This window comes from Thermomyces lanuginosus, assembly GCF_041956635.1.
Source record: "Thermomyces lanuginosus strain ATCC 200065 unplaced genomic scaffold VTN49scaffold_27, whole genome shotgun sequence".
Classification (NCBI taxonomy): Eukaryota; Fungi; Ascomycota; class Eurotiomycetes; order Eurotiales; family Trichocomaceae; genus Thermomyces; species Thermomyces lanuginosus.
The window spans coordinates 790,210-816,578 of record NW_027192361.1 but is presented as its reverse complement, the minus strand read 5'-3'; the positions used below and the strand labels follow the sequence as shown (position 1 = coordinate 816,578).

General features: G+C 52.1%; 9 protein-coding genes across 9 annotated transcripts; 5 read left to right on the top strand and 4 right to left on the bottom strand.

Moving 5' to 3' along the window:
• Positions 1–316: 316 nt before the first annotated feature.
• Positions 317–1,014, top strand: VTN49DRAFT_2526 (uncharacterized protein; the record flags this gene model as incomplete). Its single annotated transcript, XM_069410261.1, has 2 exons — positions 317–775; positions 838–1,014. The coding sequence occupies 2 exons, from the start codon at positions 317–319 to the stop codon at positions 1,012–1,014; spliced, it is 636 nt and encodes a 211-aa protein (XP_069269084.1).
• A 336-nt stretch (positions 1,015–1,350) lies between these two features.
• Positions 1,351–5,240, bottom strand: VTN49DRAFT_2525 (uncharacterized protein; the record flags this gene model as incomplete). Its single annotated transcript, XM_069410260.1, has 2 exons — positions 1,351–3,329; positions 3,383–5,240. 2 exons carry the CDS (start codon positions 5,238–5,240, stop codon positions 1,351–1,353), a joined length of 3,837 nt encoding a protein of 1,278 aa, XP_069269083.1.
• A 153-nt stretch (positions 5,241–5,393) lies between these two features.
• Positions 5,394–6,021, top strand: VTN49DRAFT_2524 (uncharacterized protein; the record flags this gene model as incomplete). Its single annotated transcript, XM_069410259.1, has 3 exons — positions 5,394–5,563; positions 5,854–5,928; positions 6,012–6,021. The coding sequence occupies 3 exons, from the start codon at positions 5,394–5,396 to the stop codon at positions 6,019–6,021; spliced, it is 255 nt and encodes an 84-aa protein (XP_069269082.1).
• Positions 6,022–6,063: 42 nt separating this feature from the next.
• Positions 6,064–10,972, top strand: VTN49DRAFT_2523 (uncharacterized protein; the record flags this gene model as incomplete). Its single annotated transcript, XM_069410258.1, has 2 exons — positions 6,064–10,357; positions 10,419–10,972. The coding sequence occupies 2 exons, from the start codon at positions 6,064–6,066 to the stop codon at positions 10,970–10,972; spliced, it is 4,848 nt and encodes a 1,615-aa protein (XP_069269081.1).
• A 3,375-nt stretch (positions 10,973–14,347) lies between these two features.
• VTN49DRAFT_2522 (uncharacterized protein) lies at positions 14,348–16,899 on the top strand (the record flags this gene model as incomplete). The annotated part of the gene is made up of 5 exons (XM_069410257.1): positions 14,348–14,503; positions 14,566–15,895; positions 15,943–16,205; positions 16,256–16,574; positions 16,628–16,899. 5 exons carry the CDS (start codon positions 14,348–14,350, stop codon positions 16,897–16,899), a joined length of 2,340 nt encoding a protein of 779 aa, XP_069269080.1.
• Positions 16,900–17,118: 219 nt separating this feature from the next.
• On the bottom strand, positions 17,119–18,066 carry VTN49DRAFT_2521 (uncharacterized protein; the record flags this gene model as incomplete). Its single annotated transcript, XM_069410256.1, has 3 exons — positions 17,119–17,370; positions 17,438–17,800; positions 17,872–18,066. 3 exons carry the CDS (start codon positions 18,064–18,066, stop codon positions 17,119–17,121), a joined length of 810 nt encoding a protein of 269 aa, XP_069269079.1.
• A 386-nt stretch (positions 18,067–18,452) lies between these two features.
• On the bottom strand, positions 18,453–21,023 carry VTN49DRAFT_2520 (uncharacterized protein; the record flags this gene model as incomplete). The annotated part of the gene is made up of 5 exons (XM_069410255.1): positions 18,453–19,875; positions 19,922–20,733; positions 20,789–20,837; positions 20,897–20,904; positions 20,958–21,023. 5 exons carry the CDS (start codon positions 21,021–21,023, stop codon positions 18,453–18,455), a joined length of 2,358 nt encoding a protein of 785 aa, XP_069269078.1.
• Positions 21,024–21,467: 444 nt separating this feature from the next.
• Positions 21,468–22,968, top strand: VTN49DRAFT_2519 (uncharacterized protein; the record flags this gene model as incomplete). Its single annotated transcript, XM_069410253.1, has 3 exons — positions 21,468–21,617; positions 21,690–22,069; positions 22,131–22,968. 3 exons carry the CDS (start codon positions 21,468–21,470, stop codon positions 22,966–22,968), a joined length of 1,368 nt encoding a protein of 455 aa, XP_069269077.1.
• A 595-nt stretch (positions 22,969–23,563) lies between these two features.
• Positions 23,564–26,102, bottom strand: VTN49DRAFT_2518 (uncharacterized protein; the record flags this gene model as incomplete). The annotated part of the gene is made up of 5 exons (XM_069410252.1): positions 23,564–24,947; positions 25,005–25,822; positions 25,874–25,922; positions 25,975–25,982; positions 26,037–26,102. The coding sequence occupies 5 exons, from the start codon at positions 26,100–26,102 to the stop codon at positions 23,564–23,566; spliced, it is 2,325 nt and encodes a 774-aa protein (XP_069269076.1).
• Positions 26,103–26,369: the final 267 nt, after the last annotated feature.

The window sequence follows — 26,369 nt, the reverse complement described above, 5'->3', positions numbered from 1 at the left end:
TACTAGTAAATACAGTCTGATACAGGCCTGGGACGGCAAAAATTACTAGCGCCACGAAGTCGTCTTTCCCTGTCCGATTTTTTTTGGTACCCACCTCCGTACAGACATCTCAAATTGTTGAAGCTGCTGAACGGGACAACCCTAGCCAAGACAAAAAGATCGAGCCCCTCGATTATGTAATCAGGGGTGTGCATCTCAATCTCAGCGCAGATTGCATGGGGCAGGAGACGAGTCCTGAATCCAACGTCACAACGTAAAGTTCACTCTCTTGCCTGATCAGCTGGACTGGTAGGCAACGGTTTCGCAGATCGCAGCCATGTCCTCCTACTTCTCCTCTCTCAAAACCTCGAGCGCGATCTCCAATCTTGGAACGCGACTCAACAGTCTCCGCCGAACGATCACCTCCGGCGACGAGTCAGATGACCCAGAAAATGAGGACTGCTCGCACATCTCCAACGTACTGCGCGCATATTACGCAGAGAAGGGTCGCGCGCTACCGCCGTGGCTACCTCCGGACCCTAAGAATCCGACACCGCAGCCACGCATGGTGGTGACGCAGGCGTCTCTCCAACAGCAGCAACAAGGCGTACCATACCACCAGCAACAGCAGAGACCACCAGGTTCCCGCAGCGGAAGTGGTGGGGGACTTGGTGATCTCTGGGGAGATTCTGGGGCGCCTTCACAGCCGCCATCGCAGACAGGGAGCCTCAGGAGTCGGCCAGGTAATCTCCGACAGCAGTCGAGTCAATCCCTTACGCCGTCGGTGTCGTCACAGGTATACCACGTGTCCTTTCCTTTCTTTTTTCTCGAGCTTAAGCTGAGAATCTGTATCCACAGGGTCGACCGGGCATCGAACGAAGCACATCGTCTACTTCTGGTACCTCGGCACAGGAGCGTTTACGCGCACGTCTTCAAGGTTCAAGTCCTTCTCCTTCTCACCACTCTCCGTCGTCAAGCGGCAGCAATCAGCAGTCGCAGTCTCAGTCGTTTCTGGGTTCGTATCGGCCGTGGTGATCGAATGAGGGTTATTACCCAGCCTTGGAGTTGGTGGAGTTTTCATGGGATGCCTCGATGTATTTAGCAGACTTCTCTTTCTTGATCTCTTGGTAGTAGATCTGGTTCTTTTGTGCATGTTATGATGCGAATGAACAGCTGCAGAGCTGATAATGTATGATGGCGACCTGCGAATATATGTATATAATATAAATAAACCCTTGCGCCTGCACACCAACCAGCGGACTACTAGATGCGTAGCTATGATTGAATTGTTGGAATGAATCTGTGAAATCGAATACATGCCATGGTATATTCCAACTTATGCTAAACATGTAAAAGTACAAGTACCAAAAATCACCCCCGAACCTTCCGGTAACTCGGAGGATGCCAGGAGCTTCTAATGATCTTTCCTATCCAAACCGGGACGATGGACACGGCACAGACAGCAACAACGCGCCAGAGCCAGTCCAGGGTGATGACATATTCGAGGTCAAAGTAGTCGCCCAGAAACGGGATGCTAACGATGTAGACTAGGGCGGTGCCAACGATGCAGAATATCATAATGGGATGCCACGTGGTGATAGAGATGGCGACCATGAGCAGCTCGTTGATCACCAGCGCGGTAAACGACACGCTGATCATGCGCTTGCCGGTCACCGTGTTGAGCAAAATCTGCGACAGGCCCTGGATCACCGCACCCTGATACACGGAGATGAACATCCAGCCAAAGAAGGACCGATAGCTGAGGCTGCGGCCGCTCTTGAGTTCCTTGTAGAGCTCCGGGTACAAGTTAGCCAGGTGCTCGTCGACATCCTTGTCCAGCACGAGCGAGAACACCGGCGCATTGGTGTATACCGTCGCGTAGCCCACCATCAGCCAGTTAATGAAAAGGCCCTTGGGGTCGAAGTTGCTAGCAATGCTATACATAGTCTGGCAGGCACTGATGATCAAACCTCGGTGCATGATGAACTGACCCAGTTTCGCAGACCGCTTGTACGAGTTTCGCCCGTGCCAGAAGAGCAACTTGATCAGGTGGTGGAATTGAGTGATGCTGAAGTCTGCAGCCAGCGACGCTTGCCGCCCTTCCTTACCCACAATCCCAATGCCCACATCCGCCGCCTGGATCATGGATACATCATTGCCGCCGTCACCGATGCAGCACACCCGCTTCTTTGTGTATTGTCGGATCAGCTCGGCAATCTCTGCCTTCTGGTTCGGCGAGCATCGACACGCGACAACGGCTGGCAGAAGAACAGCAATCGAGATGAAGGACGATCGAAAATGAGTAAGCATGAGGCTCAAAGACTCCCCGTCGATCAATAGGCAGGCGTCGGGCTTGTGCCGCAGAAAGTCCAGCGCTTCCTGCGCCGTTGCTTTGTCGCGCAGTTTCGACACTGTGTGAATGTATTGCCCGCGGGCAACCAACTTTGCTGAGATGGCTACACACCGCGCCGTTTCCACTTTGTCGCCTGTCAGCATCCAAATTTTGACACCCGCATTCCGAAGGAGTTCCAGGGATGGCTTGACATCTCTTTGTAGCCGGTCTTCTACGCCCGTCACGCCAAGCAACTCCAAATCATGTTCCAAATACTCGCCGACGACCTTGGCCATGCCCGCATCTCGACCCTGCAAAGCCAACGAGGCTTCTTTGTATTTGGCAGAGAACTCTTGGTATCGCTGACTAGACAATTTCCGCCGACCAACCACTAAAGTTCGCAAACCTTCGCGAGCCATGTTGGCAGTCTCCTCGTCCAGCCAGTCGTTGGCCGCGACGATCGATGACATGACAGTATCCGCTCCTTTCTGGTAGAACCATATTTCGCTCTCGCCCTCTGTGGGACTCGACGACTCCGGGCCCTGGTCGAATTGGACGATGATGCCCATGCGCTTGCTTTCCGACGTGAATGGAAACACCTCGAGAATTTGCACGCGCACAACGACTTGGTTCGAGTGCGTGGATTCCAAGATGATCCGTTTGCGATCACGATAGGCAACTCGCAACCCTACCTCTTCCGTGTAGCGGACAATCGCAATCTCGTCGGGGGACGATGCCTGGTAGCTCGTCACCTTGCGGCCGTCCTCCTCTTCGGTAGTCGGGGTTACGTTGTGGCAGAGAGCGAGAGCAAGGATCAAATCCCGAACGCGAGATCCAATCTCACGCCTGGTGCGCGTCGCAGCGCCAGGTCCAGCCTGGGCTCCAGAAACTGACGACGGCGTAATGAGGGACGAGGATCCGGTCACGGCGAATCCTTGCCGCACATAGGATGCCACCTCGTCCATCGCCTCATTCGCGTAGGAGACGGTCCCCACGTGAATCTTTTTGAGTTCCATCTCTGTTTCCGTCAGTTGTGTGCATTGTCGAAATTTTAGGAGGGGGTGAACCTACCATTTTGCGTCAGCGTTCCCGTCTTGTCAGACAGGAGATATTCAATCCGCCCCAAGTCCTCCGGGATTGTGCTCGTCCTGACCACTGTCCCAGGGATATCACGATCGCGCTCGATGAACCGAGCATACACCGTTTTGGCCATGTCCAGATTCACTCGTAGACTCATGGGAATGATCGTGGAGAACAAGATTAAGTAAATAAGAATGGCAATGTACCATTCTTTGTCGTTGGTAGGCTGAAACCCTTCCAACGCAACCAGGGTGACGGACAATAGCAGTGTGACCGCACAAAGAATTTTGGTCAAATTGTTGATTTCGTACTCCAGCAGACCAACTTTGGAGCGCGAAGGCGATGTCGACAGGGCAGACCGCGTCTCGGGGCCAGTGTAGATGATCGCCGCCAGGGTGATAGTGTTCGACGCCAGGACAGTATTTGCCCATGCAGTATTCTCGATTGTCAGAGGAACTGACTGTACCTGGGAGACATTGTCCTCGCTACTGCGGAGTTCTTCGCCAGGGGGCGGCGGCCTGTTGACCGGAGGGTCATATGAGCGGTACGACGATGGATCCAATTCCATGGTGCCTACGAACTCGTTGACTCGTCTATCTGGAGCTCCAGCGAGAATTCGTAAGCGTGTGAAATCTCGGGGAGAGAGGCTTTGTGAGAGACTTGGAGGAACACGTAGTTTCCAGTCCGTTTCTCCATCTAACTGGTCTGTCCGAATAAACGTGTCACTCGTCCCTGTCGTCTCGACATCCAAAGAGGGTATCTGCTTGGAAGGTTGCTGATTCTCGACCGTTGTGGCCTCACCGGCCGGCTCCAACAGATCTGGCGCTTGCTCTTGAGTCGGCCCATCGTCACCTTGGGATGTCGAACATGAGGCTGCCGATTCTGTTGGGATACTTTGTAAGATTACGACATCTGCAGGCAGGCGTTGGTCTTTGCGAATCTTGAGCACGTCGCCGACCTTCAAGTCTCGGGATTTCTTGACCACCTCAAATACCCCATCTTCGTTCGGTTCAGCCCGCGCAAAACGGGACGGGCGTCTGCTTCTGGCGTCGAAAGCGGAGCGGTCGAAGGACAGGACGGTATACTCTTCCGAGTTCGCTTCCGCGTCTCTTCTTCGCCTCCCTATATCGTCCCAGGCCTCTTTTCCCAATGATATGGACACCACGAACGCCAAGGGCGCAATATATGATGACGTATAGCCAATGCGTAGAACCGGAATAATTTGAGAGAGTGCAACGAGAAGGAAATAGAGGTTGAAAAAGAAAGAAAATTCGTTGTATAATGTGCGCGGCAGGAAACTCCAGGGCGTATATTTTGCGTTCGACACGATATTTGCAGGGAACTTTGATCGCTGTTGTTGGCCGACTAAAATTTCCCGCGCCGGCTTGGACGGATCTTCATCACTAGATTGCGGTGCCGTATTTGGCCTCGATCCCGAGAGTAGACCCCTGAGACCGAACAGTCGTGATTTGTTCGACCGACCCGTGTCTTCGGTTATGAGAGAAGCCTGGCTCCGTCGTCGGCTGTCGAGAAGCGGCACATCATCTGCGTTGCGCCGCGATCCGGCGTCGTCATGATCGTCAAGGATGCCGTCGAGGCCATCTTCTGAGTGTCGAGCAGTATCTCCGCCCCATGTTGTGTGCCGGGCGCCCGTCCGGAGATTCCGCAACGCTATCCGCGCACCGTATCCTCTTGTCCGTCGCCCATAGTCGCGGGAACCTCGAAAGGAACGCCGACTGCTCTCCGCTTCGGGGTCGAGTTCGTCCAACTCAAGATCCTCGTCCGAATCGGCAGGACTCGGCGTGTCGGCGTGGTCAATGCCATGCAGGTATTCGGCGGAGAGGGACATGGTGCAAGGTCTTGACGTTGATTCCTAACTTTGTTCTGCAACTTCTAGCTGGAAACAATCGCTGAGCAATTTCTATCTCGTACACAAAACATCGCGAGTGGCATGTCACCGCCTATAACGCAGGGTCGCTCTCGTTGATCATATTGAAATGGTATGTGGCTCCAGCAAAGTAGCAGCCCCGAGGATGCTAGTGCCGAAGGCAACAAGTTTGCCAATGAGGCGCCGGAGCTCAGAGAATATGATCGTGCGACCAGCGCGATTGGGGTGAATAACTTTCGGAGTCGTAAGGAAGCGGTAGCTCTACCAACTGGCACTCAAGAATAGTCCTTGTGCTGTCAAATGCTCTGCTTTCCTCGCGGATCTGACGATTGATCCGCGCGTTTATTTACACGTGATCAGAAACAGAAGATTATGTTATTAAGCTAGCAACTGCAATAAATAGTATCTCTAGTTACGCGTATGCTAGACTGTTTACAGCAATTGCGTACCTCTTCAAGTCGATGATGCAACGCACGTGACGCGTTGAGGTCTTCCAGATCGGGCCAAACAATCCCAGGACTCAGTAGTGTTATCTATCAGCTCTCATCCCTTGGTCATGCTCACGCACGGCTAGCATCTTCGCGACGAAGTTCTTTTTTCTCCTTGTTTTTCGCTTCGTTGGTGGCTCGTGGTGTCTGATTCTGTACATGTGAGTCTGCTTGCACCAATCTTTGCGGAGAAGCCACTTGGCCCCTGAGAAGCTGATAGAGTGAGTACTGACCAGCTGTCCAGTACCATTTAATCTCTTTCTCTTCTGTATGTTTTTACTAGCATGGCCGACACTATGTCATATCATAATGATGCGGCGTCATCTTGGAACCCGGCGCTGAAACCAGATGAAACTCATGGTTCGTCGCAATCCGAGCTAGTAACATCGACGTCGGAGGAACCCGCGTCACAATCCCAAAAGCAGTCTGGGTCCATGTCCGCAGATGACAGGGAAATGGAGTCCGAGCTGCCCTTGAAAGGCGATCCGGCTCACTCCGCACAACCGGCCACCAATGGGATGGTTGCGGACTCATCTGCGGCAGTGGAGGAGCCCAATCAGTCCGATGATACCCATCAAGAGAATCATGTACAGGAGCATTCTCATCCTTCGGATAATATTCGCGTGGAGAAATCACCGGAGATTCAGTGGGACAACGATATAGATTTCGCGGAAGAATTGCGCTCTGCGTCAAGCCCGTTTGCCGCCAACGGCATTGTTGGGCGAACGAATTCGTTTCCTGCTGTTCCTCACGATGCGACGGATGAGAAGTCTGATGCTCGGAAGGAGTCGGCCAGTGAACAATTGGTTTCGCCGCAAAACGGGTCTTTTAACGTCGGGGGAGAGAGTGCGAAGACCAATGGCGATATATGGCATGATAACGAGGCGGACGAGGAAGGTGCCTTTTTCGACGAGCTGAAAATGCAGACGAAGCCGATTCCTGCGCCTTCGGAAGCAGATTCCAGATACGAAGAAGGGGTTCCGTTGGTTCAGCGCTCGTCTAATTCTCCCGAGGATCCTGCGTCCAAATCTCCGACACAACTTGACAGCATTTTCGCTGATGATGACGGAGACGACTTTTTTAATTCTGTAGCTTCTACGGGCGCCAGCAATACGGATCGGCCGGCAGTCACGCGGAAAAGCACGGCCCAAGTTATCGAATCCCTGAGTCGCGATTCCGCACCACCTCCAGCTGACTCCGTTCCGACTGAAGAACGTCAGCCTACTCCAACTGGCGGGGAAATCTCTACTGAGAAAACCACCGGGACATCCGAGGCCGTAGACGAGGAGGATCTAGCCGCTAGGTGGCAGCAGGAATTGGACAGCGATGACGAGTTGCTGCCCGCTGATGAAGCCAGCCAGCCCACGCCGGCAACTCAGGAGCATCAACCCGTTGAACCCGCTAGTGGCGTTACCGCTCCCTACACTCAGCCGGACGTACCACTGGCTCCCGTCGCACCAATGACGACGACGAACCCTTATGCTCCGCACCAACCCTCATCCACGGAGATGGTCCAAGGACTTCCTACCACGCCCTATACATACTCATCCACACCTCACTCTTTAACTCCACCACAGTCCCAGCCTGCGCCCAAGCCGCAGAGCTTCCTCCAAGCGAAAGAGGGATATAAATCCCCGTATGACTTGCCGGAAGATCTGACTCGTCCTCGACGTCCCGCAGCTGCACGCAAAACCATTCCTTCTCCATCATATACGGCGATGGCGACCCCACCAAGGTCCGGTAGTGTGTCTTCGATGCCACCACCACCACCTGCGTCCACGGCAGTGTCTCAGAGCATACCAGCACCCTCAAAGGGAACCAGCGCTCCAGCGACAGGTAACTTCTTTGAGGAACTTCCTCCAAGGGACATCAAATCTACGCCGCCCCGGCGATCCCAGACGCAATCCCCAAGCGCCCAAAATGCCGCGCCTAGTTTGACCATGAGTCCCCCGGGGCCATTCCCTCGACCTGCGTCTGTCAATGCCCCGCCTGCCGTACCTAAGCCGGCCAACCCGTACGCCCCTCCGCCGCCCCGACGATCGCAGACGCAGTCCCCAAGCTCCCAAATGGTCGGGTCCAGGCTTGGTGTTACTCCTGTGGAACCCTTCCCCCGTCCTGCTTCTGTCAATACGCCTCCTTCGCCCCCCAAATCAGCAAACCCGTATGCCCGCCCGGCCCCCCGTCGATCACAGACGCAGTCTCCGGGCTCCCAACTTGCCGCGTCCAGTTTAACTATGACTTCAGTGGAACCTTATCCTCGTCCTGCGTCGGTCCAGACACCGCGCTCGCCGCCTAAGACAACCAATCCATATGCTGCGTCGCAGGTGCCGCGCGAAACCCCGCAACTCAATTTCATACCGCCAACTGATGGACAAGAGCTGGATCCCTTGGAGCGATGGAAGGGTGCACCGATATTCAAGTTTGGGTTCGGTGGTGCTGTCGTCTCCTGTTTTCCGCAGCATATTCCGCGCTACACTGCAGGTCAGATGACTCCAATGATTAAATCAGCTCCGGGAGAGGTACGAGTACGCCACTTCAAAGATGTTTTGCCACCTGCAGATAGCGGTATTGTGCGCTACCCTGGGCCACTTCGGGCGAAGTCCAAGAAGAAGGAAGTCATTGCATGGCTTTCTGCCCGCATTGCCTTTCTGGAGAATGAAGGGATGCCACCTGTCTCGCCCGCTGACCCTCAAGCATACAAAATCCATGAGGATAAGATTCTCCTGTGGAAAGTCATACGGGCTTTGGTAGAGCATGATGGTTCTCTGGAAGGAACCCCTGAGATTGCCAAGTCCTTGCGTGACATCATCTCGCCGGGCTTGCGACCAAGAGAATCGGAGACGGCTTCTGACCGTCCGCTATCCTCGGGCGGACTTTACTCGTCAACCTCTGGCGGTTCGCAGCCTGATGCTGTTAACCACCGTCTCTTAGAGCAAATACGGGATGATTTGCTAATTGGTGAGCGTGAGAAAGCAGTCTGGCGAGCAGTGGACAACCGTCTCTGGGGTCACGCCATGATCATGGCGTCAGCATTGGACAGGTTGTTATGGAAACAAGTGATTCAAGAGTTCGTCAGACGAGAGGTCCGCGCAGCCGGCGACGGTGTCGAGTCGCTAGCAGCTCTCTATGAGATTTTAGCAGGCAATGTGGAGGAATGCGTGGATGAACTGGTGCCGCCGTCCGCTCGAGCAGGACTGCAAATGATTAGCAAATCCGACGGACAGGGGTCAGCTACGAAGAATGCTCTCGACGGCCTCGATAAATGGCGGGAAACGCTTGGACTCGTTCTGAATAATCGTTGTCCCGGAGATGCCCAAGCCCTCATTTCCCTCGCCCAGCTTCTCCTGTCATACAACCGTACGGAAGCAGCTCATACTTGCTTAATCTTTGCGAGGGCGTTCTCTGCTGGTCCTGTGTTTGGTGGATTGGACGACCCACATGCTGCAATTGTTCTTCTCGGAGTCGATCACCGGCGGTTCCCGACCACGTTCTCTCGGGATGAGGATGCCATCCTCCTAACCGAGGTTTACGAATTTGCTACCTCTATTCTGACTGGGAATGCAGCAGCGTCACTGCCTCATCTGCAGCCGTTTAAACTGCAGCATGCGAACATACTCGCGGAAAGTGGCTATAAGGCTGAGGCGCAACAGTACTGCGACGCCATTGCGGCGACGCTCAAGGCCAGCACGAAACTCTCGCCATACTATCATCAGCGCCTGTTCAGCGAGGTCGACGAGTTGAGTTCGCGGCTGAAGCAAGCACCCAGCGATGGCTCATCTTCTTGGATGAAGCCAAATATGAGTAATCTTTCCGACTCGATGTGGGCTAAGTTCAGCAGCTTTGTCGCTGGCGACGACAGTGATGCCGTGTCCCATGGATCGGGCAAGGCGGAGGAGATTGGTCCCTTCGCCAAAATGACGGGTACACCCACGATTAGTTATTCACCCTCGACGACTGATCTCTATGGCTCTTCAGCGGCGCCGCCGTCTCAGCCGATGTCAAGCGCTGCATCACGATATGCACCCGTGAGTAATTATGTTCCCAGTTCGCCACCCGACGAGCGGCGGGCACGATCTTCCCTAGACGCCCAACGATCGACCTCTCTTGGAATCCAATTCCCGCCGCAGAGCGCACCCACGTCAGGGTATGAACCGCCAACATTGCAGCCGTCTGGCCCACCTACAACTAGTTATGAACCACCGACGTTGCAACCTGCTGGCGGGTCCACACCTGCGTATGAACCGCCCTCATTCCAACCATCTGGCGGACCTACGGGAGGATACGAATCACCATCGTTGCAGCCAGCTGGTGAGCCTACGGGAGGCTATGAACCACCGTCGTTACAACCGGCCGGTGAAACCACGACCGGGTATGAACCGCCCTCGTTGCAAGCGGCTGCTGTTGAGTCTGAGGGTGCAGACGGTCATAAAGCGGAGGAAGAAGAAGAGCAAAAGCCGAAAAAGAAATCCTTCATGGATGATGACGATGACGACGACCTCGTTGCTCGGGCTGCTGCCCTACAGAAAGCGGAGAAGGCACGACGAGACAGAGAAGTCGATGAAACAGTCCGCAAGGCCGCGGAAGCAGATGGTACGTAATATATCTCAGCATCAACCAACGAGTAATCAATGTTCTAATACAGGTAATGCAGCTAAACGACCCCCGCCGCAGAAGAAAGGCTGGTTCAGTGGGTGGTTCGGAGGCAGGAACCAAGAAGAGACCAAGAAGCCGATCCGCGCCAACCTGGGCGAGGAGAACTCATTCTACTACGATCCTGAGCTGAAGAAGTGGGTGAACAAGAAAGATCCCAACAGCGCTACTGCCTCCGCGCGTGCGACTCCCCCACCGCCAAAGGGTCCTGCTCCAAGGTCTCTCAGCCAAAGTTCCGCGCCGCCGACTTCTTCTCCTGGTAGCCGTCCATCGACTGCTGGCAGTGCTCCGCCGCCACCGAGAACGGGTAGCCCCTCGGTTTCGGCGCCACCTCCCGTTGGCGGGCCCGGCATTCCCCGTCCCGCCTCCACCACCGCTGCTGGAGGCACTCCTCCTGGACCCGCTGCGGGCTCTGCACCGCCTTCCCGGCCACCCACGTCACTGAGTAATGCTAGTTCCATCGATGACCTCCTGGGAGCTCCGCAGGCACGCAAGGGCGGGTCAGCTCGTTCCAAGAGGAGGGACAGAGGTTACGTTGATGTGATGACGAAATAATGGTCTGGGAGATGAGATGCGAGACGCAGGTCAATTGCGAATCAGTTTTGTTGCTGCTATTGTGTTCATGTCTCGGTGTCAAGCATCTGACATTGCATCTGCGACATGTGACTGGCGTATAAGGTGCAGTGATTGGTTTTGGTCATGCTACTGATAGATTCATCCTGTTCCGGGGGGAGCTTTGGTTTTGCTTATTTCTGTTGCTTCCCTTCTGAACGATGCTCGCATGTATGATATATTTTACGTTACCTAATCGTCTCATGTCTTTCTAGGGTCGAAGAAACGAGTCTCTTACTCTGACTACTCTGCTTCCAATGTTGAATTAAGAGTCAGCAGGTTAATGCCATCCACGTAGTTTGGTGATGTGGTAAAGTATATCAACCTGGCCCTGACGTCAATGGATCTCGAACAGCTTTGGAAGGCGTATTTGGTTAGCTCTACCGACTCTACTGATACAACATCATTATCGACTTTGAAGGAATCTCTCCTCGCGCGGATATTGAGATAATTCTTCTGATACGTTATGTCACCAGAGACATACACAACATCCGACGCAAACCATAAGATGAAGGCTTTCTTAGCCTGGGGGACAGGACACCAAACGATACTCATACACGGGGTTACAGCATTTCTGGATCATTCACGAGACATTGTATCGGAAGAAGAAGCAGGACACTGAACGGATTCTGTTCACCGAAATACCATAAAGAAACTTTCCTGCACGATTTCTTCGATTTCCCAGGTAAAATCATCGATTGCTTTTTCATCCGGCAAGAGGCAGCATCGACTAGTTGTCCTTCGAAGAGCACCGAGCTGCAGCAGGTATATTCAGCTACTACTTGCTCTTGACTCTCAACTCTACAGTCTGTTCGCAAAAGTGATTCCCTGCCAATCAGCCAGTTACTCTGGGGAGGAGGACGGTCAAAAACGACCCGATTATCGGTACCGGCTGCCTTAAGGACAAAATAGAGGCTGGCCGATTGTGGTGGTGAGGCGTCCCTTTCAATGTTGTCGGGAAAGTTGATGTCTAATGTAAAATACTAGCTTCGACAGGCCAATTGGGTGGTTCAGGCGGTTTTCAAGCTAGGAATTGAGAACTGGCGAGATCATCATCGGAAGGGGGCTTGAGACGATGCCGACTATGGTCAACCCCATCGCGAGCAAACTGTAGCCATACTATGTGACACAACAGCATTGCCGTGGTGCATGAGGATCCTCTGGCCATAGAATTCCAGAGGCTATTTCTTCGTTCACCGGCTTCGGGAGAAAAAGATATTGAGCTTTGGCATCAGGCGCTGAAAGACCTAGGAACACTAGTCTGCCAAGTTCAGGGATTCCTTCCAGTTAAGTCTCAAGGCTTTGACGAAAGTAGAAGTGCCGTATAGAAATGACATAACACATTATCAAATTTATCATGATTCGAGTCTTTGGGTGACAATCACAAACCGTGGCTCACATGGGTTTAGTAGTGCCTACTGGGCTGGCTTCCAGAAACCCTAGAAATATATATATGCCTTGGCTTTATGCTAGCCCATCCCCAAGTGCATTTTATTAGCAATCACAGTATCAGCTGACCGAAAATCATCCTGCTTCAAATCATTACCCGTGTTGAAGGTACCAGGTAGATTTGAACGACAGTGGCAATAGTAATCTAACGCTGACGTCAATGGATCCTAGGAACTTCGGAGGTAATATCAAGCACATGGCGCTTTCGAAGATTTCAAATCAACACCGTAAAACTGGCTCGGAGAAAATCCCAACAAAAGTGTTTCTGGCATGATTCCTTTACGAGGATATACAGCTTCCAACACAGAACATGAAAAAAAAAAGCCTTTTTGGACTTGGTGCCCAACAACAAGGAAATGCCACAGTTCCGGAGCCATTCACGAGATAAAGATGAAGGGACAAGAAGAGAAGGATCAAGAAAGTGAATGGGCAGTCTTCACGAACAAAGGTCACGCGTGACATGCTCAACTTCCATGATAAATTCATCCTTAGAAGTAGGCAATCACACGACAGAAGACAAGGACTTCTGCTCATTCAAATAGGACGCTCAAAGGAACATGAACGCCGCTGATGCTGCGTTCACGGAACGTTTATTGACGGCATTAAGGCCAAGAGAATGAACAACAAGCTGGTTGATCGCAAAGGCGAGAGCGCTGAAAGCCTTGTGGAAAAGTCCTGCTTGCCAATAATTCCCAAATGGCTCCGAGAGAGATATATATAGGAGTAACCGAACGTGGTAGTGGAGGTAGACGTTTCGGTGGGATCGGGAAAGCTGTCGTCGGCAAACATCCAATCCTGCGTAAATAACAACAGGCAGACAGGGTCAAATTTGTAATCGCGCTGCAGGTCGACAGATGCGCCGCCCAAATTACCTTTGAAAATGGGCCGGGAGCGGCCCCGACGGTGATGGCCATTCCCATCAAGAGCAGTCAATGGCCGTCAGCGAACGCAACATCGCGGTCGTTTCATGGAGGTCTCAATCATCATCAAGTTCGAAGAGCTCTTCCTCCTCCAAGCCGGTCAACCCAGAGAAGGAAAAGACGAAATTGGTTTCGAGGACCTCGAGAAGCTGCTGATTGACATCTGATTGGAACAAAATTTTGTTATCAGGAAAGACTGACGACTTAGATGTTGCGGATGTTGCGGAATGAAGAGAAGTATGGAAGAGATGCCGCTAAATCATCAACATGGTTTGAGAATTGACACATTGGCAGGCTCTGTGGACATGATATCTCTAGCAGAACTTCTAATATCACTACGATCAGTGCTCTTATGCAGTGTCAAGTGGAAATAGCAGACTCAATATGGGATGGTGATTGATTGGAACTGCCGAGCGCATCGAGCAAAGACAAACGACACTCCTCGTTGGCGCAGATCATCTCGCGATGATGCTACTATTTCAAGGCTGTTCCCACCCGGCTAGCATAAACGAGAAAGATATCGACGTTGATTTACACAGGTTGGTGGACATTAATAATCTTTTGTCTGGGGAGCTCAAGCTGGTTTCCTGAAGGAGCAATTTGGAAAAACATAGGGCTTTCGGATTGCTCAACCTCAAGGGTCAACTGGTCAAAGCAGGCTGCGGCTCTGAAACATGTGACTTTCACGTGCTTGGCCTAAATGGGGCTTCAACCCACTTGGGATCCAGCGGGAACTCTGAATAACTACCTGCCAAGACATCACGTGACTTATCATTTGCCTTGATTACGTCGTGACCTCCGCAGGTGATCAGGCTGCCAGATAATAGAGCTTCTCTAACAAGGCTGAGATTAAGAGCACAAATACAAAGATGTGTCTGATTTCGTAGGCCCATTTGGTGTCCTTCCTTTGACCATTTATCTCGGATTTGAACCACCCGCATCCTTCCCGATGGCCGCCTCTGCGTCCAAGTTCACCCCGCCCCCGTCGCCGCCGTCTCCGTCCGGGTCGTTTTACGACGTGAGCGACGATGAGGAGACCGACTACAACACCATTGCGTCGACAACTCCCCGGCGTGGCGTGAAGCTGCTGTTTTCGAAGAGCAAGGTGCGCATGAGTAGGAATTGAAGCTTGTAAATTGCTCTAGGCAGGCTGACAAGCGTGCTTAGGTCTACGTTCATCCAACACCATCGGCCAAAGACAACATTCCCGGGTTCATCGCGCTTGTCCAACAGAAACCAACTTCCCCTGATGGCGACAATGCATCATGCTATCTTCTTGCATGGGTGCCGGAGAATGCACTCGGCGATGCATACGAGACATACGTCAAGGTCGACCTCGCCGATAGTGACTCCCCGCCCCGGCAGACGTATCTCGTCCCGCCGCTACCAACAATGACCACGTACAAGGAGGCCGTCGGGATGTACGCATTTGCTGTGCCTTTGTCGGAGATTTACTCGCTCATGGTTCGACCACCAAGTATCGGGTGGTGGTTTGGCAGCTTGGTCATCAACACCCGTGCGGGCGACAGCTTTCCCGCATTGTTCTTTCACGACAGCGAATGTGAATCAACAATCCTGCAGAAGAAGCGACGGACACGGGAGAATTTCGATCCGTTCTCCGAGGATGGCGGCATGTTCTGGGGCGGCGATGAGGTGCTGCGATGGCTGAGACGGTATGTCGAGGTTCAGCGGTCGGGCGCAGATAGAACTATCTATCTCATCAACCCATCGGAAGAAGACAAGTTGTCGTTTGGCCGTCCATTGAGTCGCGGACAGTCAAATGAAGCTCAGCAAAATTCTCCCACTACGGCCGTGCGCCGCGATGCCGCCATGGACCCTTTTACCAAAGCGTTGAAAGAGGCGCGATGGAAGGTGCTGGAAGGCCTCAGCCGGGTTACCACATTTACGCGAAGAACGGCGAATGAGATTGCCGAGAACCCAATAATCCCTCCGCAAGTCCGACGGCTAATGAAGAACCCGGAGGTGCAGACGCTGCAAAATGAGTTTGATAGTGCGCGGATCTACCTGGCGCGATGGGCCATGAGCATCGCAGAGCAGAGCGAAAAGGAGAGAAACAAACGAATTTGGACAGCCAGGGATGTGCTTGAGATGGAAAACAGTTCCGTCGGCGACTTTGAGATTCTGGAACTGGAGACGGGGACCATGTCCATACACGAGCGTCGAAAGGTGGTGACGCTAAAGGAATGGAACAGCTGGTTCAACCCCATAGATGGCCGGTTGCAGATCACAGTCGATGAGGTGAAAGAGCGGATATTCCACGGCGGACTAGACCCGCAGGATGGCGTGCGCAAAGAGGCGTGGCTATTCCTTCTCGGAGTGTACGACTGGGACAGCAGTGCCGACGAGCGGAGGGCGGTTATGAACTCGCGAAGGGATCAGTATGTGCGATTGAAGGGATCATGGTGGGAGCGGATGGTCGATGGGCACAGCTCGACTGAGGAGTACGAGCGATGGAAGGAGCAGAAAGCTCGAATTGGTGAGCAAGGTCCGTTCAGTTTATGGGAAACGACTAATGCATGACAGAGAAAGATGTGCACCGGACGGACCGGACCATTCCGCTTTTTGCCGGAGAGGACATCCCTCATCCAGATCCGGATTCGCCATTCGCAGACGCGGGTACCAACGTGCATTTAGAGCAGATGAAGGACATGCTTTTGACATATCACGAGTTCAATCCGAGCTTAGGGTATGTGCAAGGCATGAGTGACCTGCTGGCGCCGATTTATGCGGTAATGCAGGACGATGCAGTGGCATTTTGGGGGTTTGTCGGGTTCATGGAGAGGATGGTAAGGTCAACCTCTCGTGTCAGAAAGTAGAGGAGGCTGACCAACAATAGGAGCGGAACTTTCTCCGCGATCAGTCAGGAATGCGAGACCAACTGATGACGCTAGACCAGCTAGTGCAGCTCATGGATCCGCAGTTGTATCTGCATCTGCAAAAGGCAGACAGCACCAACTTTTTCTTCCTGTTTCGAATGCTGCTCGTGTGGTACAAGCGCGAATTTGAATGGGGAGACGTTTTGCGGCTGTGGGAAGCACTGTGGACGGACTACTTGTCGAGCAGCTTCCACCTGTTCTTCGCCATGGCAATTCTAGAAAAGCATCGGGATGTGATTATGGACCACCTGCATCATTTCGATGAAATTCTCAAATACAGTATGTATTCATCCGTCTGGATGTCGAAGACGTTTGGCCTAACTTTGATTCAGTCAACGAGTTGTCATGTACGATGGAGCTGGTGCCACTGTTAACCCGGGCGGAGTCGCTCTTCCGACGCTTTGAGCGAATGGTGCAGCGGATCGACAAGAAGGACAACTTTCCTATGCCTGGACGTCCACAGGTTGGAGAGTCTTCCCGGGATAGCGTCGGCCAGCACATTGCGCGAGGGATAGGAGCAGAGCACGACAGCAAGGTTATCACACCAGAGCTGCGGCAGCTGCTGAGCCGGGAGCGAATATCTACTCGTCGTAACGAGCATTAGGGTTTAGGAAGGGATGGTATGGCGTTCGGGATGGATCTATCTGTAGCGATTTATTCATTTGTTCCAATACAGACATGCCATTGCTGGGTATCGCATAACAGGGTCATCAGTCGTCATAATCATACATACCAACCTAGGCCGATCCAAACTTCAACCGTCAGAAATGTCACAGTAAAAATACATAACCACATCGCCTAATCACGCCCGGTTGCAACTTAGTTATGTGGGGATAAAGTTCTTCGAATCCTCCTCCTGCTCCTCAAAGCTCTGATCAAAAGCCGCCAGAGCCGCGACAATTGCAATCGCCATAAACATAATCGCGATGATCGACCAGATCACTCCCCAGCACCGTGATGATCCGCCATATCGTTTCGCAAAGACCGACGCATCCGAAGAATTAACTTTACGCAGGATAAGATCATCACAAATATCCCACACACTGTAGAGAGCAGACATCACTCCGATAAACAACTACTCCCGTCATTAGCTTCTCAAACATGTCTCTGAAAAAGGAAGAAGGGGGAGGGGGAAGACATACAACAAGAAATCTCAACGCCTCCGCATGCGCGATAAACCAAAATGCCACCAACAACCCCACCGCCGTCAAAATGGTGAGAATTGTCAGCCAATCCTTGCGAGCCCACCAGAGGGTGAGCAGGAAACACACGCCCAATACGAAACTCATCACTTTCGACGCTACGATGTTGAAGCCGCAGAAGATAAGCAGCGCGCCGATCAGCGAGGAGCCCAAGTACCCCGCGGGAAGGGTGATTGCCGCCTTGCCGCCGACGATGTGCGTGACGCCGCCTTCGTGTGGGTCGAGAGATATGCCCTGAACGCGGCCGCCGGTCAGGATGGCAGTGATGGCATGGCCGAATTCGTGGAAGGCAATGACGAGCATCTATCAATCTCTTATGAGCACTTAAGCCTACCATGGATTAACTAGTAGAGTAGATGTTGAAAAGGGCGCACCTTGAAAGGCCACAGCACATATCTCACATATGGAATATTCCACAGTGCCGCAATCACCACGACATAAACGGCCATAACGCCGAGTGTGATAGCCTGCGTACGATTGACATCGCTGAGACTGCGAGGCGCGATAGTACTGCTACTCGTTGAACTCGCAGTACTAATGGCAAAGTAAGCGTACGGCGGCGGCGCCATAGCTGAAACGAATGATTATGCTTCTTGCGATGCGAATCAAGATTGAAAAGACAAGCTCTCTATTATAAACTTGTGAGGCCGATACGGCAAGCCCGGCAGCATTACGCGGCCCTAGGATTGTCGTGGCTTGCCTGCATGGCTTTGCGCGGCGGGATCAACGGGAACGTAATCAAATTGCCGAATCCGGTAAGGAATGTTATATTCCGCGACTATTTTTAGGAAGGTTCGGAAGATATGACTGGCTGATATGGAGCACAGTGGAAAGCACGTGATTTTCTCCACATTTTACCTTTGATCCAGGAACAACCCTAACCCTAAATACTAGGAAAAGCTTACACCTAGGGACTGGACTTGTACATGGAAGATCAAGATTAGGTAACATCCGGTTAAAGAATCATGTCATCGCAGTCCACTTGTTCGTACCAGAATTCATAGCTCATTACCGTGTGATCCCCGTATATCAGTAGCAGCCGGTACCGCCGCGATGACTGCCATCCCTGCCATCGTTCGCGAGGCCGGAGGTACCTGTTATTAGATGTATTTTTCTCAGTCGAGGAGAGATCAAAATCGGGATTAGACCCGTCGTCTGAGACCTCGATGGAGCGTCCCTCTGAATCTATCAGACGGTCGTGACGCGCCCGTGGACAATTGCTGAGCTCTACTGGCCGCCCCTGGCCCTGTACCGGGCTTACGGCCATCCCAACAAGAGGAACCATCGGGCGATCGCCATATTTCTCCTGGCTTTTAAAAGGCACGACCCAATGGAACCGGAATGTAGGGCCCTTAAGGTGAGCTTCCCCAAGTGACATAATGGCGACGCGCCCCATCTGTGAAGCAGCTACAACTAGGCCATCTTCCGGTATGTATTTCACCATGTTGAAGCGCTGAAAGTCCTCCAGTTGCCGTATCTCGTCCGTCCCAAAAAGGAACATCTGGCGATGCGACCCGGAGATCACTGTCGGTCGCCCGGCCATGGGGCCCGGGATCATTCGGACATGCTCTTCCGAGAACTGAAGGACCGGGAGGATTCGGCCGTCCATTTTCAGCGCCTCCAGTTCGTGTTCCTGTTCGTCTTCGATTTCAACCGAATGGACCGAATGTACCGATATGAAGTCATCGCTCTCGTCAGATGATTCTCCCTCGCTCTCCGGTTCTGGCAAAGCGAGAAGTTCGCCCAACGTTTCCATTAGGAATCCGATGTTGTCATTCGAGTCGGAGTGTCCTTGATTTCCCTGAACGATATTCAGGATGCGTCGCCTGAAGCTGTCCATTAGCTCGTCGGGATCGGCTGCCCCTGGTGCTGTGGAGGTTTCGGGACTACGAGGTTCCCCGTGCTGCTCAGAACCGTCATCCGAAGAACTCCGTCGTCGGCTCGCATTGCTCAATGGTTCATGGGAGGTCATAGACGTATCAGGCGCTTCCGGTGCCGATGGTCGTTCGCGCGACTGTTGCTCGCCCATCTCTGGCTCAGATTCTTCAGAATCTTCCTCGCTCAGGTTACGTTTCGTGCCACGTGGACTGTCTGGCTTTTTTGGGATGTCAATTGAGTGTTTTTCCTCACCAAATATGTCCGGGAAGAAGAATTCATCCAGAACTTCGTCCGGATTTGGCTTCTCAACAGGTGGGACAAACGGATACCCGCGAGTAAAGTCTGGCAAAGTGTCGTTCGGATCGGTTACGTCTCTCATCGCAGGAAACTCCCCCATGTCGGCAAACTTCTTGTAATTGTGCGAGTTAATGGCTTCCGCGAAGGTTCGGCGAAACCGGAACGAACGAGGGTCCAGTGCAACGACACTCCAGCCTCGTTCACTGGGGTTTTTAGCTGCGTAGACGGTGTACCACCATGCGAACTTACTCTGCGCTGAACCGAGGATCATTACGTGCCAGCATTCGCAAGTCCACCTCGGTCCAAGGATTGAGACTTTTCCAAATGTTCCAGAAGATCACTCTGTTCTCGATATCGACGCTCACCATCCACGCACCATCGGAGACTAGATCGTAGTTGAAGAAGGACACGCTGGGGATGTTGTGGCGGTGTCCTTGATAGACCAACCGGAGATTGTGCGAACGACGGTCAAGCATACCGCATTTACGAAAATATCGTAGATCATCGAGGGTTTCAATGGTTACCCACTCTTGTGTGTAATGGAGATCTGTGAAGCGTTCCCATGCTGCGTTATCCGATTTCCCGTCTTGGTCAGGAGATCTTGTCAGTGCGAATGCGAACACGTTGATATTACATGTGTTGCTGCTGACGGCGACCAGACGCGCCAACTTGTGTACCGCAAGACCCCAGGCACTGGCACCGACATGCTCACACAGAAACGGCTCGATATGCGGCTCCTGGACGGGTAGTGTCTCACCCGCAGCCTTTGCACGCTCGATCGATCGGTGAAAGCTATCTACGCGGTATCCACAGACATTTCCAGAGTCTGTCGCTAGCAGCAGGACTTCATCCTGGCCTAATTCATCGACGATTATGTGGTTTATAGCGTGGCGCATTACAATCCGAGAAAGGTAACCCTTCGCATTTGGATTTTTCATCACCGGAGTGAGTATTAGCGCTGGCGTTCTCCCAAGCGTCTGCCAGGGACCAGTCGGTTTCCAGACGTAGATTTTGCGATTTTGCGCCGTGAAAAGGAGGTTGCGTCGCTGGGAAAAAGCGGCCTAGCGCTAATTAGTCCACGGCCTCCAAGTTCATGACACCAGCATGCAGTCCTACCAAGTTATTGCGCCATGCTGCAAGTTCCGGTGGATCAACTCCATCTCTCCTGTTCAACATAAGCCAGATGCATGATGCGTCGGGATGGGATGGCGCTAGATGTCGTACCGAGGGAACTATATCAAAATGTCAACGGCTTTTGCTCTTGTAAATCGACCTGAAAACTTACTCTGGAACTTCCTTTCTCAATATTGAGAGCCTTGAGGCGCAGCTTCTCTGATCCATTGGCCGCCATCCTATAAATCAATTGGCTGAGAGGACCTCAGCGAGATTGGTAGACCACAGCTCAGCCACTTCGCAGTACGCAATTACAGCTGTTTTCAAAACGTCATGGACCGAGTAAATACGACCTCATCGCGATGAAAATGCCACTCTGTGCATTGAACCAATTCGAGGCGTTCGGGGCACTGCGCTGGAGGGGAGTACGAGTTGTTAACAGCTGTACCTTTGATCGCGTAAATCGCGCGGTGACCCTCAGACTTTGGAACTGCTTTGATAAGATAAGAGGTAAGATATACTTAGTGGTGCCAAGAAGCCAGGTCCCCAGCTTAGCTCCAAGGAAGACATCAGCACTGTTAGCCGAGCAACAAACCGATTTGAAGAAGTTCGATCCGAGTTTGAAATAGACCAATTTCACCTATGTCATGGTTCAGTTTTGAGGATATCTGCTTCAATCGCAATGATCAATCCTTCAGTCGACTTCTCTGCCTCTGAGGAAACACGCTTAGTGGGAAACGGGGACGCTGATTTAATCATCTCTTTGCCGCTGGAGCTTTTCCTACAGATCTTGGAGTATCTAGATCTTGCGGACATTTTCCGATGTCAGAGGGTACGCATTAATTGAGTACCTTCTTGTTAATTCTCAAGTGAAATTCATCGATCCTCACAAGTGCCGCCTTAGGTCTCGAAGCGATGGCGTGCGCTGTTCTCTAGTGAGACAGTCATCACGTGGGCATGGCGCCGAACACTTGGATTTTTGGGCCTGGACAGTAAGGATGTAGTGGCCGACAATGCAATGGCATATTTTCAATGGGAGCATGGCTTGGAATCTGTTCAGCCGGTGAAAAAGAAATTCATGCTTTGGTCGGCACCGATAACAGATATCCCGACAATTCTGTACCATTCTCGACGGCTATGCTATGAGATAAGGAAGATAAGAGGAGTCGAAATTCTGGATCTAGAAACAGGAGAGAGGTCGAGGTGGACCGACGAAGAGGCAGCGAGTAGCCTCTCGCGCTTCTATTTATCCGATCGCTATCTTGTTTTGATGTGGGTAACTGGGTATGAGACAATCTATTTTCTCTGCCAAAGTTTTGTCGGCGTCGCCTAACAGGAGCTGCAGGCTTGCGACAGTGTGGGATCTGTGCACATCACAGAAAATAGCAAGAGAATTTGATGTTAGCTACGGTGCGGCTTGCACCATTAGTATCGAAAAGGACAAGGTGCTCTTGTTTTGCCCGTGCCGGTTTTCAAATTCGTCTCTTCAAATCCATATTTGGGATTTGCGCGCGAATCAAGTCCACATTATATCCAGTTCCCGCAATTTGTGGCTATGGCATATGGATGCGAATGAGAACGTGCTCGTGACATTCGAAATCAACTGGGAGAAATATCGGCCGGAGGTGCGGCAGACAAAGTGGACGTTGAGGGGGCAGCGTTTGAACAGGAAACATTTTCACCTGTCGCTTCCGGACGGGATCAGGTTCGATCCATTACCCAACAGCCAGCGCACCTTTGGTGATAAGACCGTTACGCGGCTGTGCTCCATAACGAATCTTGAGTTCACAATGTTGGACCTCATGTATGACCACGCCATCGACGAGCTCAGCCTCCGATGGGTCGATTATACCCTGCCTTACACAAGTGACCGCGGAAACCTTTGCGAGCAAATCACCCCTTACATGACCTTCCAATGGAACGATCCTCCCAACCGGCTCCATTTCAGCAACACTGCAAACGGGAGAAGAATCATGCTCCCATACGAGATGGATATAGTAGAAACCCAGACTCGCAGGTTGCTGCATGAATACAGACGTCAGGGCACAGAGCCCCCCATGCTACTCATCGGGGACCGGGAAGTCATTTGTGTGGCTAACTACGATGGCATTCAGCTCTGGTTCTTCAATCCAAACTTCGTTCCTGATTTCCCGGATGCAATGCCTTTCTGTGCAATGGAGTAAAGCGGACGCATTTCCCGAGACAATAAATCATTTGCTGAGGTAGGTTTCTTTTCTTGGAGGAGCAAAATACATGAAGGGCTTGTCCCTTCACAAACCCGTTTTTCTCTTTTGATCGGGATGTCCAATGCTCGCACGGTAGTAGGTTTCAAGAGCTAAAGACGAAAGTGGGCGTCCACTGTTCTGACAGCATGATGCAATCTGGCCAGAGAGAAGAAGCATCTCGCATCGGGTGGCTTCATCATCGGAGTGAGGATCAACACCAGGTGTTCACCGAGGATCTGCTAGCGGCCTTTTGGTTCCCAGACTTGCGATTTTGCGTTGTGAAGAGAAGATTGCGTCGCCGGGACAAATTTCCTTTTTTTATTCTTAGCCCAGTGATCTATAGACTTAAACAGAAGACATTTCCTATCAGATTTTTAGCTCCCTACTGACGTTTAATGCGGATCGAATCTCTTTCCTGGGTTAGACTTGAGTAAGGTGTATGATCCTACCTTAGTTTTTGTTTGAGACTGGGAAGTAAAATTTTGAGGTAGCAGGTTGACATAATTTGCGGCTACCATATGTACATCGAATCCTCGACTGATCAAGAATTCCGCTAAAGGATCATATCATCAGAGTCCCGCCACTCGTACCAGAACTCATAGCTCAGAACCGTATGGTCCCCATAGATCAGCAACAGTCGGTACCGCCGTGATGATTGCAACCCATGCCATCGCTCACGCGGTTTGTGATGATAATTGATAGAAGCATTGCTTTCAACCGTCGAGAGACCCGAGTCTGTGCGGTGTCCACCACCCTCTGCTCTGGTTGGGCTTCCGTCCTCATCGACTTGGTAATAATGGAACGACATATCATGTTCCGATCGCGCCGGCATGTAATCTGAGTCGTCAGCTGGCCGTTCTTGCCCTTGCACCGGGCTCACAGCCATCCCAAGCAAAGGTACCAATGGGCGATCGCCGTATTTCTCCTGGCTCTGCAGCGGCACAATCCAGTTGATCCGAAATGCATGACCTTTCCGGTGCGCTTCCGCCAACGAAATGATGGCGACGCGTCCAATTTGCGTGGCAGCCACAACCAACCCATCTTCTGGCAGGTACTTCACCATGTTGAGTCGGGCGTAGTACTGCAGCACCTGCATCATTTCCGGCAATTGAGAGAAATGCTGACGATGCGGCCCGGAAATCATCGTCGGTCGCTCCGCCAAGGGCCCGGGAATCATTCGAATGTTCACCTCCGAGAATTGGAGAACCGGGAATACCCAGCCATCCACCATCTTGGTCTCCAATTCGTCAGTCTGTAGGTCCTCGTCTTCATCCGAGGAAATTGTATCCGCGTCACTGCCTTGGTGAGATTCTTCACCGCTCCCCGGCTCCGGCAAACCGAGAATTTCATCCAACGTATCGACAACATATCCGATACTGTCTTCCGAGTCGGAGCTTGGTTCATTATGTTCAATAATATTCATAATATACTGCCTGATGTCTTCCATTACTTCGTCGCGGCCATCCTCCATGGGCCGTTCGGGCCCACCAACACCATCATCGGCAGTATTTTCTCTCCTCGGAGAGCCTCCTGGAAATCTTTCGGAAATCGATGATGTGCCAGAAATATCCTCTGCCGTTTGTTGTTCGCGTTGTTCATCCTCCGAATCATCAGATACTCTTTCGTCCAAGCTCCGTTTTCTACTAACCGAGCCGTGGAATGATTCGGCGGAGTCTATTGCGCACACTTCTCCAAAAATGTCCGGGAAAGAGAATTCATCAAGTACGTCGTCTGGGTTATCCCTTTCATGTGGCGGGAAATACGTATAATTGTCGCTCGAGTCCGGTACAGTCGAGCTGGAAGTGACGTCTCTAATGGCAGGAAGTTCGTTGTTGTCGGCGAATTTCCGGTATTTTCTTGAACCGACAGCTTCTGGGACTGTCCGCCGCAGTCGGAACGAACGTGGATCAAGCGCCACAACACTCCAGCCACGCTCACTGTCAGCTTGTTAGCTTGTAGAATGCTTCACTGAATATCTCCCTATCTCTGCTCACCCTACGTCGAACCGTCGATCATGATACCCCATTGCTCGCAAGTCCACTTCATTCCAAGGATGGAGACTTTTCCAAATGTTCCAAAAAATTATTCTGTTGGCGATATCGACGCTCACCATCCAATCGCCGCGGGGGACCAGATCATAATTGAAAAATGATACGCTGGGAATGTTGTCGCGATGCCCTTGATAGATCAACCGGAAGTTGTGAGATCGACGGTGAAGTAGGCCTCGGTCACGGAAACTACGGAGCTCCGTGGGCGTTTTGATAGTCACCCAGTTTTGTTTTAGAGTGCAATCAGGGGAACTGCAACCCGCTGTCTCTGCATCGTCCGATCCCGCGTCTTGGCCATCCGTGTCTACCAAGGCAAATGCGAAAACAGTGATGGTGTGTGCGTTGCAACTGACTGCAATCAGTCGCGCCTGCTTGTGCACCGCGAGGCCCCATGCACTGGCACCGACACATTCGCAAAGGAATGGCTCGATGCGCGGCTCCTGTATAGGTAGCGTCTCGCCCATTGTCTTCGCACGCTCAATCAGCGAGTAGAATGTCTCTACATGATATCCGCAGACATTGCCCGAATCAGTCGCCAGCAGCAGGATCTCATCACGTCCCAATTCGTCGACAATTATGTGGTTGATGGCGTGGCGCATTACAGTTGGAGAGATGTAGCCTCTCGCAAACGGGTCTTTCATCACGGGAGTGAGGATCAACGACGGAGTTCTTCCAAGTGTCTGCCAGGGCCCAGTCGGCTCCCAGACGTAGATCTGTTGGTTATGCGCCATGAACAGGAGGTTGCGTCGCTGGGACATCGCGGCCTGCCGTTACTTAGACCACATTCAATACAACATGTACGGACACAGACATACCAGGTTGTTGCGCCATGCTGCCGCTGGTGGTGGAACGACCCCCTCTCTCCTGTCACATATGAGTAAAGTGTGTCGAGATTGTACGGAGCGGGAGATCGTACGGAGGGAACTATTCGACAACGTTAGCGACATGCTATTTTGCGGATGATTTTGAAAGACCTACTCTGGAACTACCCTTCTCCACGTTCAGTGGCTTAAGACGCAGCTGTTCTGTCCCCATGGCCATCATCTTGGATTACTGATACTTCAAAGCGTGGACAATCGATGCATTGCCGATGAAGCGCTTAGTAGTACTACGACTACTTCGGTTTCCGTGGAGACGTTAAAGAACAAGAACAAACGATCACATTTTGATCGGGATACTGCCCAATACGTGTAATCATGGGCAGGCCTTTTGCAGTCCCGGGTACAAAGGTTAACGATCGAGTGACTTCATTCGCTGACATCAGTTTATTGGCGGGGAGGCTATTGATGCCTCAGGCGCAAACTACGATAA